The sequence below is a fragment of the Pinus tabuliformis genome, chromosome X, assembly GCF_031772625.1.
Source record: "Pinus tabuliformis cultivar Carrire ecotype Pingquan chromosome X, CPIR1, whole genome shotgun sequence".
Taxonomy (NCBI): Eukaryota; Viridiplantae; Streptophyta; class Pinopsida; order Pinales; family Pinaceae; genus Pinus; species Pinus tabuliformis.
The window spans coordinates 1,348,743,309-1,348,758,447 of NC_142308.1; the positions used below are offsets into that span (position 1 = coordinate 1,348,743,309).

The 15,139-nt window shown below is 39.8% G+C and overlaps 1 protein-coding gene across 1 annotated transcript in view; it reads left to right on the forward strand.

The window, feature by feature from the left end:
- The window catches only part of LOC149145069 (uncharacterized), a 28,411-nt gene extending 19,844 nt beyond the window's left edge, over positions 1-8,567 (forward strand). The window contains exon 3 of the mRNA XM_089452345.1: positions 8,088-8,567. Coding sequence (XP_089308471.1) covers positions 8,088-8,552 — 465 coding nt within the window. The 3' untranslated portion in view covers positions 8,553-8,567. The remainder of the gene's footprint in view (positions 1-8,087) is intronic.
- Positions 8,568-15,139: the final 6,572 nt, after the last annotated feature.

Here is a 15,139-nt window from a genome sequence, read left to right on the forward strand (position 1 = left end):
CGCGCTCTGATATGATTGCTGAATATGCTGTAATAACCATAAATCTTACACACACAAGTTAAGTAATCGGTTAATTAGCAAGGAACTTGGGTATTATATGGGTCATGCTCCGAGTAGGGCTATGCGGAAGCCACACCGTAAGTTGCAAAGGGATCGCAAGTGCGCGTAGTGACAGATCAGATAGCAGACCTCCAGAAGCCTCTCAGACATCCCAAGGGTGTGGAAACCTTGTTCTAGCACCCTCCCATACTACTTCTGGTGAGACCTCAGTCCGCGCTCCATGGACTATTGCTGAAAGGGCCAGTAGTACTGGGATTTGGTTGACTAAATCACCTCTCAACCTGGGTCAGGCCCATACAAGCCAACAAATGGTTTTGTTGCTAGGACCGAGATCTGCATAAAGGATGTCTGATGTCGTGCCAGTAGAACCGTACAAAGAAAGAGATTGGAGAGTGGTTGGATAAGAAGATTCACGAGTTCGCGACATAGGAAAACAGAAATCCATGAGTATCTAAGGAACAGTGGTTGGATTGCTACTTGTACACTGAAATCCACGAAATTTTCTTTGCATATTTTCCATCTGGGTTGTATGAGTGGATCGCAATGTTAGTAAACAACTAAGGAAGGTGTAGGCTTGACAAACCAACAGTTTGGACTCTGGAACTAGTGCGTAGAATAGAAGCCTCAAAAGATAAGATAGCACAAGCTATGGACCTCTGGCTCAACCGAATAATAGGAGGATTTATCACTGAGTTCGCGATAGATACAACTGTTAGCTACAGCAAGGCATAGCAACATTTTCACAAGGGACCACGAGGTAAGTATATTAAATATTTGAACACTTGAATTAATATTCTATTGTGTGAAAAGCAGGTTACGCGAATAAATTAATGTTTGGGACTACACGGAGTGGAAAGATCTACAGAAGCGAAAGTAGTGAGGAGTTGGAAAATAGTCCGTTAATTTCACCCTCGGGCAAAAGCGAGGAGGAGCTCATGAGAGTCTCTTTGAGAAGCATGGTTAGTTTGATAAGACAGAGAATTACACGTTTACCACCCCCACCCACACTGCCACCCGTTTCACTCTCCTCACCTCCATCTCCACCCACTCCACCTCCACCACCACCGCAGTTCAGTATGGCGAGTGTGATCAAACTGTCGATGTTCAGAGGAGTAGGAAATGAAGATCTAGACCAATTCTGGTTCGTGGTAAGATCAATATGGGAATCACAAGGTGTTGTGGATGATAATATTAAAAGGGATATGATGGTGAGCACACTACAGGATCGCACATTAACATGGTACATAAGCATTCTAATGACCACCTGAACATAGGAATTCCAGAGATCTAGACCACGCTGAACAGGGAATTTAGCAAGCCAAAATCAAAGACACAATCAATCATCAGGTTTAAGAAGATCGTGATGCTCTCGGGAAAGACCCCTGGGATCTAGACCAAAGGCCAAAGAGTACGATCTACTAAGCGAATATGATGTTAATAGATGCACAACATCATGCATGGTTTGTGGCCTCACTTATGCCACACATAAGGATGATGTTGTCATAGCAAAAAATTTCCACCCAGGCTAAAGCATTGGAGATGGAAATGAGATTGCATGAGACCCCTATACAAGACCCTGGGTTGGGAGTCCAACAAATCCATGCACAACTACAGAATCTGTGTATGGAGATGCAAAGTTTGAAACATGATAGGACAACTTGGCTAGAGGTATGCGAGGAAGTATGGTGCATAAAATGGAAAGGCCAAGGGCACGACAAGGACCATTGTCTAGTGTTAGCGAACTACCTAGCAGGGGGAGGGCCAATGCCATTAAGACCGGAGGCACAGGCAGGCCTAAGCGTGGCATCTACATTATGGTGTGCGATCTGCCAGATAGGAGGAAAGAACACCACAAATAATTGTCATCTGTTGTAGAAGTATACGCGGAAGTCCCAACAATTGTTTTGTAATTTCTGCAGGTCGATAGGCCATGACGGATGTACCTTCTGAAGCTATGAAATAATGATGGGTCGGACTCCTGCCTACAACGTGCAAACCGAAATGCGAGCCCTCAACCCAAGTGTAGGAATGGCGCACTCTGGGTTTCAGGGGTCCGGTCGGGGTCAAGGTGGAATGGGACCAGGAAGGGGTTGCGGACAGATAATTTGTTACAATTGCAGAAGGCCAGGGCATTATGCCTACGATTGTATGAATCCGACTAGGATATCATATTGGTACTGTAATTAGTTTGATCATGAGGCAGAAGATTTCCCTTCACTGATAGTGAAGATGCGCGAAAAGGGGGTACTGCAACCCCCTTTGACCCAGAATTTACAAATGATGAGGTCTGAACTACGCGAAGAAGACCCAAATGTAAACATGATGCTCAGGAGCAATATGACAATGAGAGATGATAAAGGGAAGAATCCAAAAGAAACCTTGTGGGTCTGCAAGGCTCCTACAAGGGAACTTGAGTTTAATTTAGAATGCGACATTCATAGAAGCTGAGAAGAGCTTCACGGAGGCCTCCACTTCAGGTAGTAAGGATCAACTAGAACGAGGGATGGATCCTTCCATGCTCACTACCTTTCTAGAGACATGCATGAAACTAATGCACGATAAAAGGGCAGTCAAAGGGCTACAGGAACTTATCACTAGGTGTGCAGGGTCAGGAGAACTGCATGTGGTCCGGAAACTTAGAAAGCATGCATTGCGCACAGGAAGGGAAATGAGGTTGAATGCATAAATAGGTGAGTACAAAATGGATCAAGTAATCCTAGATTTTGGTTTGGATGCGAATGTACTACCAAAGCAAACATGGGAACGCATGGGCAGACTCACATTACAGTGGTCCCCTATTCAGTTACAAATGGCAAACCAACAGAAGATTTTTCCCATGGGAAGATTGCAAGGGGTGACAATCGATATTGAAGGCACAAGCACATAGGTAGATTTGAAGTGATAGAGATTGTCGATGCCAACAATCCCTATCCTGCACTACTAGGAATAGAATGGGCTATCGATATGAATGGAGTCATAAATCTAAAGAAGCACAAAATCATCTTTGAGAAAAAGTCGCTATGTGTAGAAGTACTGCTAGACCCAGCCGAAGGAGCGTGATACACTGAACCGGTGCGCAACGAATATAGTGATGATAATCTCGACTGTATCTACAAGATAACTGCACAAGGAGAGGATTGGGTGAATTCAACTGCATATGGAAGGATTTCGTGGGAGCATGAAAGCTCCTGCACTTCGGATTTAGATGAAGAGATAGTGTGATGGTAGAATCGGTTGTGCGAAGTAACAACGCTAAACTGCAACATGATGATCAAGTCATTGCATTGCGTGACAACAGAGGCAAGGGAGCTACTAACATATGATGGATTGTCAATAATGGATGAATTTCTAAGCAAATTCAAAAGCATAGTACCAGAATAGTAGCTATTCGATGCGCTGAAGTTTGCATTGCATGAAACACCCGCACGATGGTGGGGTACGCATCAAGGAACTTTTGAAGACTGTAACAAATTCAGAACGATGATGCACCTATGGTTTGGAAATCCCCAAGTACAACTAGTAGACAAATATGATGGATGAGATGATCCATGCATGCACCTCGTGAAATGGACCAAGGTCTACAGGGAAGCCACAGCTTGAATGGGTGCAACTATTCTATCGTACCCTGGATTTCATACCCATGAATTGTTATACGGAGACGGAGCTACACCATGGTACAGGTGAAGTTGATGTCTTGCATGAGGGATTCTTGTTAACATTCACATTTGAAGATCGTTGGTCAAATACTGTGGACAATGCGCTACAAGTAGTGAAAGTCACTATCTTTAAACTACCACAGGAGTCAATGGGAGTACTTCAACTAGAATGGGAAATACAATTAAGCAATGCACTGGAGTGTTATAATGTGAATGTTGAGGAGGATGATGAGGACCCACAAAAAATTAACATTTCAAAAATAGAAGGCTCTCATGAGATTCGTGAACCATCCCTTGAAGACCCCGACATCACCGTGCTGCTAAAGATGAAGCATGTCAACATTGGAATGGAGGTAGAACCAAAATACGCAATGCTTTGGGACTATTAGGATGATGCCACGGTCGATAAGGTCGTTGAGTTACTCCGCGAATACCAAGACTTGTCCCAGCCCAAAATTACAGACTTAAAAGGGATCGTGGGCGATTTATGGATGATGAAGATCACCCTGAAACTTGACGTGAAGCCAGTTAAGCAGTGGCCTTACCGCTTGTATCCAAAGTATAAATAAAAGGTCCATGACAAATTAGACAAAATTCTTGCAGTCAGAATTATTAAACCAGTGGAAGAATCTGTCTGGGTGAGTCCTATGGTGGTACGGGAGAAAAACAGAAGGCTGAAATAAGAATATGCATAGACCTCAGGAAGTTGAACAATGCCTATGTACACGATCCATTCCCAACACCATTCACAAATGAAGTACTAGAGAATGTTGGTGGTCAAGAAGCATACTCGTTCACGGATGGGTTCTCAGGGTACCATTAGATCAAGATCACACGAGAAGATAGGAGCAAGACAACCTTCGCAACAAAATGGGGATTCTTTGAATACACCATGACGTCGTTTCGACTGAAGAATGAGCCAGCTATATTTTCGCGCATTGTGGTAGCCACGTTCAAAGAATACATCCACAAAATTTTGGAGGTCTATCTGGATGATTGGACTATTTTTGGATTAAACAATGTAAACTTTGAAACGGGAACTGATACTGTTACCCGTTTTGTAGAGGTGGCAAAAAAATGACCCGATTTTCAAAAGTGGTGATGCAGAATACACATGTTTTTTTTAGAAGATGGTTTTTGGAACTTTAATTTTTTTCATGTGCATTAAGTTTTAGAATGGTAGTGAATGGTAGTGATTTTCATCCTGATTTTAAAAAGTGAGTATTCTGCATCACACCCTTTTTTTAAAAGACCTATTTTTTGACTTTAAATATTCTAGTGTGTGAAATGTAAAAAATTATTTTCTAAATTTGATAGTTTTTGAAGTCGTCATTGTATTCATATTTTCTTGTTCTCTATCTTAATTTTTTATTTTTTTTAGTGGGGTTTTTATTGTTTTGCGTTTTTAAATTAGAAAGTCGATAGTTTGAATTTTAGATAATCTACATAGTTAGACATCCTTAATTAATTTTTCAATCCACATGAAATAATTGTTTCTAAAAAACAACATTTTTTAACAATGGACATAAAAAATAACCATTTTTAACATAAATATAACAAAAAAACTAAACGTTTTGATAATTTTTTGCTAGAATTAACATGTCAAAATCACAATTTTTATACAAAAATATTAACTAAAAATGGTCAAATAATAGTTTTTTTTATGAATTTCATGTCAAAAAGATAATAATAACTACTTTTTTTTTCAAAAAATAATGATTAACTTAAATCTAACCTCATTTAGTAACCTAAACAATGTGATACACAAAACTTTAATATTCATCAACCATGTGTAAGACCAACATTATTGTTTTTCCAAAACTAACCATAAAAAATAATTTATCTAATGAATTCGCATCGTGTGACTGCACATATATGGTCGTGGCTATTTAGCACAAAGTTTTGTACCCCACGATTATGATGTCACTCAATCCTAACGAGCCTTCCCTGGCTTATCAGATGATCTACTTGCTCGTACAATTAAAATCAAATTTTTTCATGAGCTACTCAACAAAAAATCAAAATATCAAAATAATAAACAATAAAAATGTTATCACTCACCAATTCATAAAGAACCATTAAAATCAAAATATGAGAGATAATTTTAAGAAAAAGCTAACAAAATTAAACAGTTAATGGATTACTAAATAAAGCACTTGAAAAGGCACCTTATTTTGCATTTAGAGATGAAATCCTTGAGCTCGATAATGGAGTCATCAACCCAACCTAATAAATAGCCAATTTAGTGAGAGGCAGGCTCGTGAAACCAATTTCATTCCAGATTACCATCCAAGTTTCGAATTTCTGATCATGTGCCAGGTCTTTCCAGGGCCACGATGATCGTAATCGGCGGACCTACTCAACCTCACGTTGAAAGGAAGGGAAATGAATCGAAACCATAATGAGTGTCACACTTACTAGCTAACAACAATAAGAAAAAAAAAAAAATTGAAGGGAAATCAATCCAAACCATAATGAATGTCACACTTACTAGCCAACAACAACCAAAAAAAATATTTACTTACGCACACTACGTGCTACCAAGCAACGACCATATACTAGCAAAAAATGGTGCAACTCCATATTATCGACATGAATATTATCTTAAGCAACTGTTAAAATACCTGCTCTTACTCATTACTTCAGTAATGATTTAATTACGTTAAGATTTCTCAAGATAATCGTTGACCTGTTCAGGCATGACCGCACACATAGCATTTTTGGTGGTATTTAAATTAGCATTTTCGGTGGTATTTAAATTCCTCGGTTAATGTAGGTCCTTCACCACTATAGTTTATGGAAAAATCGATTTAATTAATTACAAGGAGATTTGTTTGCATGGTCCAAGATTTAGATTTAACGTCCATTTGTACACCAGTTCCATCTGCACTGTCTTCTTCCCATACCCGAATCTCGGGATTGCAGATCTGAAGACATTTGGCTTAAGGACCACTGCGCGATCCCCTACCTTGAATCAGATGATCGTGGTGAAAAGGGACAATTGTGTAACTACTTCGGCCTCTTCGAGTTTGCTTAGGGTTTCATTATCGCGATGGGTTGTGCTTGCCATCGCTCTACAAATCTCATGGCAGACTCGGGGGTTTATCCGGCAGGTGGTTCTTCTCTTCAGCTTTGTATGCACCTCTACGTTCCGCTGCTGCGGGTCTAGATCCGCGCAGCGCCACCCCCGGGCCGCCTCGCCCCGCTCGACCGGCGGTGGGTCGATTCCCGGAATCGACCCGCCGCCGGTCGGGCGGGGCGGGGCGGCCCGGGGTGGCGCTGTGGGTCTCAGTTGCTGCATATATGCAAATAAGTCGTTCGAGAATCAAAATGATATCAATCTTGGGAAGAAGAAGATACACACAGGCGAAAGGATTTCTTTCACGACGACCTTACTCTTACAGTATGTATGGCAAAAAATTGCTTACCTAAGCCAAGTGATCAAGGGTGTCTTTTGCTGCAAATCAACTGGATTCGACCATACAAACCTTCCAAATCCGATGGAGCTTCGAATCGCGAAGGACCTCACTAACAGACAGTCGTGATATACCAAGGATAACAAGCCAGTGATAATGGATTGTTCTTATATGCTAGTTTAAATTGAAGGTTTTCTATATTTTTATGGAAAGGTACATTTTAATTAGCGAGATTGTACAACTTAATGCAGTAATTATTTTCTAGACATTATTTTCCAGACCGTTTTAATTGAACTCATGTAATCGAAATTTGTATTTTTAATAGGTTTGACCTTTAAAACTGAATAATTTTAAGCAATATAACCACCGAATTCCAAACGAAATGAAGGGAAATTTAAACACGGTAAACTAACGTCATTTCTAATAAATGTTTTGGAAAATTGACAAATTGTATAGCTCAATCAACAAATTCTATACATCTGGAGTTGTGTTATTGTTTTGGATTTGGAATTTTTTGTTTGTTTGTTTAAATCTGTAATTTTTATAATTTAAAATGGGTTTTTAATGAGTACATAACATTACGGGAAATTTTAAAATTTGATTTTTATAATTTAAAATGAGTTTTCAATATATATATATAAAGGGTACCAATCACCTTGCATTGGTACTGTCTTCTATTACATTTATTTTGAGCACATAAGAATGTGCATTTTTTTATTTAAGTATCGAAGCAGGTGATTGTATCAGAAATTGTGTATGTTTTTTCTGTTTGTCATACCCACCTGCTTCAATTTCAGTTAAATGTTTTTGTAATATCTGTGATTTGAGTAATTTAGATGCAAAAAAATTTAGACCGTATCATAGTTTCGTTTCATGAGAATTAGCCTGCTTCTTCCATTATTCACGATTAATCAGTGAGAATGTTGCTTAAAGTTTCGATTTCTATTGATCATAGGTTCTTAGCGATCCCCAAAAGCGTGCAATTTATGACCAATATGGAGAAGAGGGATTGAAGGGGCAGGTTCCTCCACCTGGGGCGTCGTCCTTCTCTGGTGGAGGTGGGTCGAATGTGAGGTTTAATCCAAGAAATGCCGAAGACATATTTGCTGAGTTTTTTGGTGATTCAAGCCCGTTTGGGGGTATGGGTGGGTTTGGAATGGGCACAAGGGGTTCAAGGTTTCACGATAGCATGTTTGGAGGTTTTGGTGGCCCAGAAAGTATGTTCGAAGGATTTGGTGGAGGAGCTACTATGGGACCTCGGAAAGCCAAGCCTGTGGAAAACAGGTTACCATGCACGTTGGAAGAGCTCTATAAAGGCACTACAAAGAAAATGAAGATATCAAGAAATATCGCTGACGTTAGCGGGTATGTACAGACTCTGGAGGCATCTAAAGTTGCTTTTTGTATTGCTATGCGATAGTAAAAGTAATCTCTTTTAAAGGGGGGTCATTTTTTAAACACCCTGACCCATTCCATTAAATGATGATCTCTGCTTGCACCTTTTCCATTGATTGATGATCTCTGAATGTAGTCAATGTATTTGTTATAGAATTAGCCTTTCATATAACATCTATTTTGTCCGTCAGTAATTTAATATATAGTTACCAACTGTTCCCAAATTTTCAAAAGATGATTCGTTTTCTGTTTTCTATCATTGCTTCCATTATTCCATAAATGTATTGCACTCTTCTCAGTTTCAAAGCCTTTAGTGCAATCTGTGCAGTATAAATTTATTGCATAAGCGATATCTAAGGAAGGTTCGGTTCTATTTTATCTCTAGCGTCAATTGCTTTATCATCTGTTAATCTCACTAGTGACAAAGAGTATATGCCAGCCGTCGTATAGAAATATTGCGGTATTTATGTGCAAACTGCAAATGCATCCGTAGAATGTCTTATTCTGGACATACGTTGCAACCCTCTACTTATTTCTTTTTAGCTTTACTGTAATGATGATTCAAATTATTGCCTGTATTGGACCCGTATGTGCCCTTGTGTGTTAATTATAAGGGAGAAATGTTGTCTGTCAGGCACCCTATGTTTCAGGGGCATTAGACATGTCAGATGAACAACAGGTGGTAATGGGAGACCACAGTCGACAAGGTTAATGTGTGATCATACTGTTTATTTCATTTTGCATGGTCAAGTTGTTGAAAATTGCTACTTAAATCTAGTTTATGGTCGGAAGGTAAACCATATGCACCCCACAACGGTGCATTAAATACTGTATAGATTGGGATATACACTGTTGGATTTACACTGAGATATGCAACATTTGGATCTAATGGTGTATATCCCAACCTATTGAGATATGCAACAATTGGAATCTAATGGTGTATATCCCAACCTATATAGCATTGAATGCACTGCTGCAATGAAATTAACTATTTTGTATATGTATATGGTATGGTTTGGAATGGAGTAATTATTATATATTTTTTTATTTATATTTATAAATTTTGAGTGAGATTTGGGGTTTAGAACTTTATAGAGTTATTTAGACATTTCAATCAACCAACACTTTTTTGGGTTAATATTTTTTGATTATAGCTCACAACTCCTAAACATTATTATGAAAATAAAGACATTTCTAACCATGTAAAAAGCACCAGCATTTTGACAACCAAGACGTAACTAGATGGTGTGTTATGCCTCATTAGCCACACATTTATGGCTAGCCATGCGTGGACTTCAAAGTTGAGGGTGAAGCAAAATTTCGTAGTCACTGCCATTTTTAAAACAGCCGCAAAATTGACACCTAAAAAAAAAATCATTATTCCAGTATCAACACTTTCGTTTTGAAGCTATATTTTGCAGGAAAATTTCGTAGTCACTGCCATTTTTAAAACAGCCACAAAATTGACACCTAAAAAAAAAAACATCGTTCCAGTATACACACTTTTCGTTTTTAGCACTGTTTTTGTGGTTTTTTTGGGGTTTTTGGGCCAGAGTTCCCGTTTTGAGTTTATAGTTCCCGTTTCAAAGTTTACATTGTTATTAGTTAAGCACCATGTAGCGATCTTATGTTTTATGTTGGATACTTGCCACCGACACTCGATTGCGCTGAGCTTGAAGAAGTACACATTCCTCATTCCATTTGGAAACCTGCTGGGACATGTGGTCTGTAAACAAGGACTGATGGTGGACCCTACAAAGATTGTCGTTATCCTCAAATTTGGAAGCACCACAAAGTGTTAAACAACTGTGTGCTACCTTGGGATAGACTAGATACTATAGGAAGTTCATAAAAAATTACGCCCAGATAACCGTGCCATTGGAAAAGGTATTGAAAAAATATGTTACATATTGTTGGAATGACGATAACATGAAGAGTTTGGATGTCTTGAAGGGAAACTGGACTTCGCGCCAATCCTGGTCTTCCTGAAATGGAACGTGAAATTTCATGTACATGATGATGCGTTGTGTATCACATTAGGAGCCATATTCACACAGGAAGGTGTGGAGGGTATAGATCACCCGATCGTGTTTGCAAGTCGAAGAATGTCCAAAGCCAAAAAAAAATACTCTACGACTAAGCGGGAGGGGTTGGCAATGGTGTACACACTCCAAAAATGCCGACACTATTTATTGGGAGGACATTTCAAGATGTATACCGACCATTCTGCATTGAAATACCTAGTGAACAAGCCTGTGTTGGGGGGGGTGCATATGTATATGGCTTTTACTATTTCAAGAATATGATTTTGAGGTCATAGTCAAGATAGGATGATTAGACACAGGACCAGACTGCTTGTCTCGAATTGAGACGAGTGAGGAACCCACAAATTTGGAGGAAGGGCTACCTGATGCACAACTCTTTGCAATGCGCCTCGTGGAGAGACACTGCGAAGATATAATCCATTTTCTAACAACAGGGACTGTGTCAAAGGAGTACTCAATCCAATAGAAGAAGGAATTGGTGGTGCGTGTGGCAGAATTTTCTGTCATTGTGGGGCACCTCTACAATATGGGTAACAATGAGATATTGCGAAGATATGTACCTGAATTTGAACGAGGTCAGATCCTCATGGAAGCACATGGGGGCACTGCAGGAGGATGCTATGTAGGACATGCGGCTACACAAAATATTCTTCGCGCAGGATTATGGTAGCCGACCCTGCACCAAGATTCGAAAGCGCACTCTAAGGCCTGTGATATATGTCAAAGGACGGGAAAACCATCACGGAGGGACGAGATGCCACTAAACCCCAAAATGACACTGAAGCCGAATGAGAAATGGGCGATCAACTTCGTGGGCCTGATCAACCCTCAAGGAAGGACAGGTGCATGCTACATCATCATTGCGACAGAATACCTGATGAGCAGAAGCACAGCCGGTCAAGGACTACACGATCGCTATGGCTGCAAAGTTTTTGTTCGAAAACGTGTTGACACGATTTGGCTATCTGAAAATCTTAATGAGTGACTGTGGAACAAATTTCTTGAATGAAACCATTAGTTTCCTCACAAAATAATTCCAGGCGTGTCATCAGAAAAGTACACTGTACCACCCACAAACCAATTGAACAGTAGAAGCATTCAATAAAATATTGGAAACTACGCTGACCAAAGTATGTAACACACACTGGAACGACTGGGATCTATGCATACCCGTTGTGTTATGGGTGTACAGGACAACGTGCAAGAAATTGATGGGACAAATACCATTCCTGTTGGTCTATGGTACGGAAGTAGTCATGCCGATAGAATACATCATACCTAGTCTGCGAATAACAGCGCTCATAGGCATGATGGACCGCGAAGCTCTAGAAGAAAGGCTCGTGTGATTAGAAGAACTCGAGGAAGAATGATTTCTGGTCGGATTTCACAATAGGTACAAAATCAGCATGAACAATCTTGGCACGACTGCCATATCAAGTTGCGCACCTTCAAGGTAAACGATTTAGTGCTATTGTATGATAGCAAGTTCGAAAAATTTCTGGGAAACTTTAGAATTCACTGGTTGGGACAATATGTGGTAAAATAGGTCACAGACAAAGGCTCTGTCTAGCTAGTCAAACTCAATCGAGAACCCTTCCTAAGCAAAGTCAACGACAACCACTTGAAACCCTACATGGGTGGGCCAACTCTCTGACTAACTGGCTGAAGCACAGTCTTTGTGACCCGAGGAGTTGGACAAGGGAGGGGGACTATAAACACAAGCACTAGAAGCGAGTACCAAGGAAATGACACGAGTCAGATGAGGATAATTCCCAAGCAGGAATGCAACAGGTCCATCAAACAAAAAAACAGTGTGCCACGAACCTCCAGGCAATACGGGAATAGTTGCAGGGGCTCCGTGCCAAGATCACTGCACCAACGGAATGACTCAGGATGAGTCACAATGATTGTGTTGGGGGCTTGTTAGGCATGGAATCCCCCCACAATAGTTTTTGGGGCTCAAAGCCCAAGTATTGGTCAAAGGTTTTGTAAAACTCCGCGAATTGTGGGCACGGAGCGCGAGGTAGAGGTTAAGTCATACGACTGTCCGCCCTAAAGTAATGCAATGTAATGTAAAGTCATGTCAGCCTACCCATGGTCCATGGACCATGGGATTGTATAAATAGAGTGAGGCTCTAAGTTGTAAAGAATGTAGTTGATGAGAGAGAGTAGCGAAGGAATGGATCAAACTTAGAGTAGGATTCTAAGTGTATTGGGTTGTAGTAGTAGGAAGAGGCTTTGCAGCTGAGTGCGCATAGGCCTAGTAGAGTCTGCAGTTGAGTGCTCAAACCCCTACAGCTGAGTGCACAGGGTGGTGTCGAGTTTGTAAGCAGGATTGAAGATTAAATAAAGAGAAGTTGATTCCTATTTCTCTATAATTACTAAGCATTATCTTCTTTATGTTTATATTCGTTTATGTATTGCGTGCTCTGATATGATTGCTGAATATGTTGTAATAACCATAAATCTTACACATGCAAGTTAAGTAATTAGTTAATTAGCAAGGAACTTAGGTATTATTTGGGTCGCACCCCAAGTAGGATTGCGCAGAAGCCACACCGCAGGTTGTGAAGGGATCACATGTGCGCTTAGTGAAAGATTAGACTGCGGACCTCTAGAAGCCCCTCAGACATCCCAAGGGTGCTGAAACCTTGTTCTAGCACCCTCCCATACTACTTCAGGTGAGACCTCAGTCCACGTTCCACAGAATATTGTCGAAAGGGCTAACAGTACCGGGATTTTCTTGGCTAAATCACCTCTGAACCTGAGTCAGGCCCATACAAGCCAACAACAAAGTAGATAGAAGGCTCTATCTTTCTCATACGAACTACATTTTGAGTGAAATGAGTTGCATTGGGATTGTATTACTAAGACGAATGTGGTCATTTAGGTTTTGAGTGATTCCAAGAACTTTGATTTTTGAGCAAATTTTTGCCCCTAATCTAAATTCTGATCACTCCTTCCCACTAACAAGATTTTGGACCCACAAAATCTGGTTATCTAATGAGAGTTGAATACTCTTCTCCTTCCCAAGTTCTATCAATTGATTATACTTGGAAAAATCTCCATGACAATTACTTGGGTTCACTGACATGCCTTGCCTTGCAAATGGCTTGGCACTTCAACCAATGTTCTCCTTTTGCTACTGACCCAATCCAACACTTGTTGGTTGCTTGCTAATTAAACACCCTATTGTACCAAAGAAATCCCTTGGTGCTTGGAATGTTGATTGATGGCCTTCCCACTGAGAATCATTTTCCTCCTTTCCAACACAAGCATTCAATGCAATCTTCTCCTTGGAAACCACTTTTCCAAGTTAAGCCCATCTGAGTGAACTACAACAATGAGTTCCAATATTATTAATAAAAAGAAAATAAATGACCATTCTTTTACCTCCACTGTTCCAAATTCCACATTTGGAAGAATGAATTCACCATCTCTTTCATTTCTTGGCATCAACACATCAAATGGTCTACAATGGTTGCAAAATTTTTTGGCATTTTTGTCCACTTTCGCTTCTTGATTCCATCATCCTCAAGTATTAACATGTTTATCATGTCATGATTTGAAAATGAAGGCTAATCATGAGCCTCTTGCTCAAGCGTGGACCTTCCAAAATCCTGTGACATCTTATCACAAGAAACACCATTAACCTTGAAAAACACTCATGTAAGAATATAACTTGACAACCTCTTCCTTTTGCTTCTTCAAAGCAACAAATGTCACATCATGTGAACATCACCATGTACTCTTACATCTTGGTGTATAAACCATCGACTAAACACATGTCGACAAAACATGCTTCGTCAAACAACTAACTTTCAAGTCAAACAAAATTATGTACAACAACTTGCGGATTTACAACAAGAATTCCACATTCTCATGAAACAATTCTTCACATCTCCCTTTCATCTTTGGATACAAAAGCAACTCTTCCAAGTCGATATAACATACATGTAAAAATCAATCGACCACACAATCCGACACTCATGCATGTGCAAATGATCAACATTCTCAAGTTGACAACATACACGTTAACAAATAAATCAACCAACACAAGTCAATCACTCATGCATGTTCAAGCACAATGAAACTATAAAAAATTCCATTATTCACACACACAAACTCTCATCCATGTATAAAAATTCTCAACTCTCTCTCACAAGTACAATATCAAGCACAGTAATCCCATTGGTATGCATGAGTACTTTAAGAGCTGAAATGACCAAATTTGTTGGAATAAAGTGAGTCAACATACTCCAATTTCAAACACATTCCTCACGTAAAAATGCATGTTCAAGAATGAAACATGCATGCAAATTTGTAGTTGCAAATTTCCATCTTTGTCGCATCTACGTAAGTCAACATAACTCTACTTTTCCAACATCTTGCTTCATGCAATATGCAACATACTTTCAGGAGGAAAGAAATGCATCCAAATAACAAGGAAATGCATCAATAAGGCAAGATTTGAATCAATTATCAACATAAATACAAGGCCTTAATTGGTTAATAAATCTAACCATCTCTTTCTAAACCATTTCAATGGCGCTTCTTTCAGCTGCAC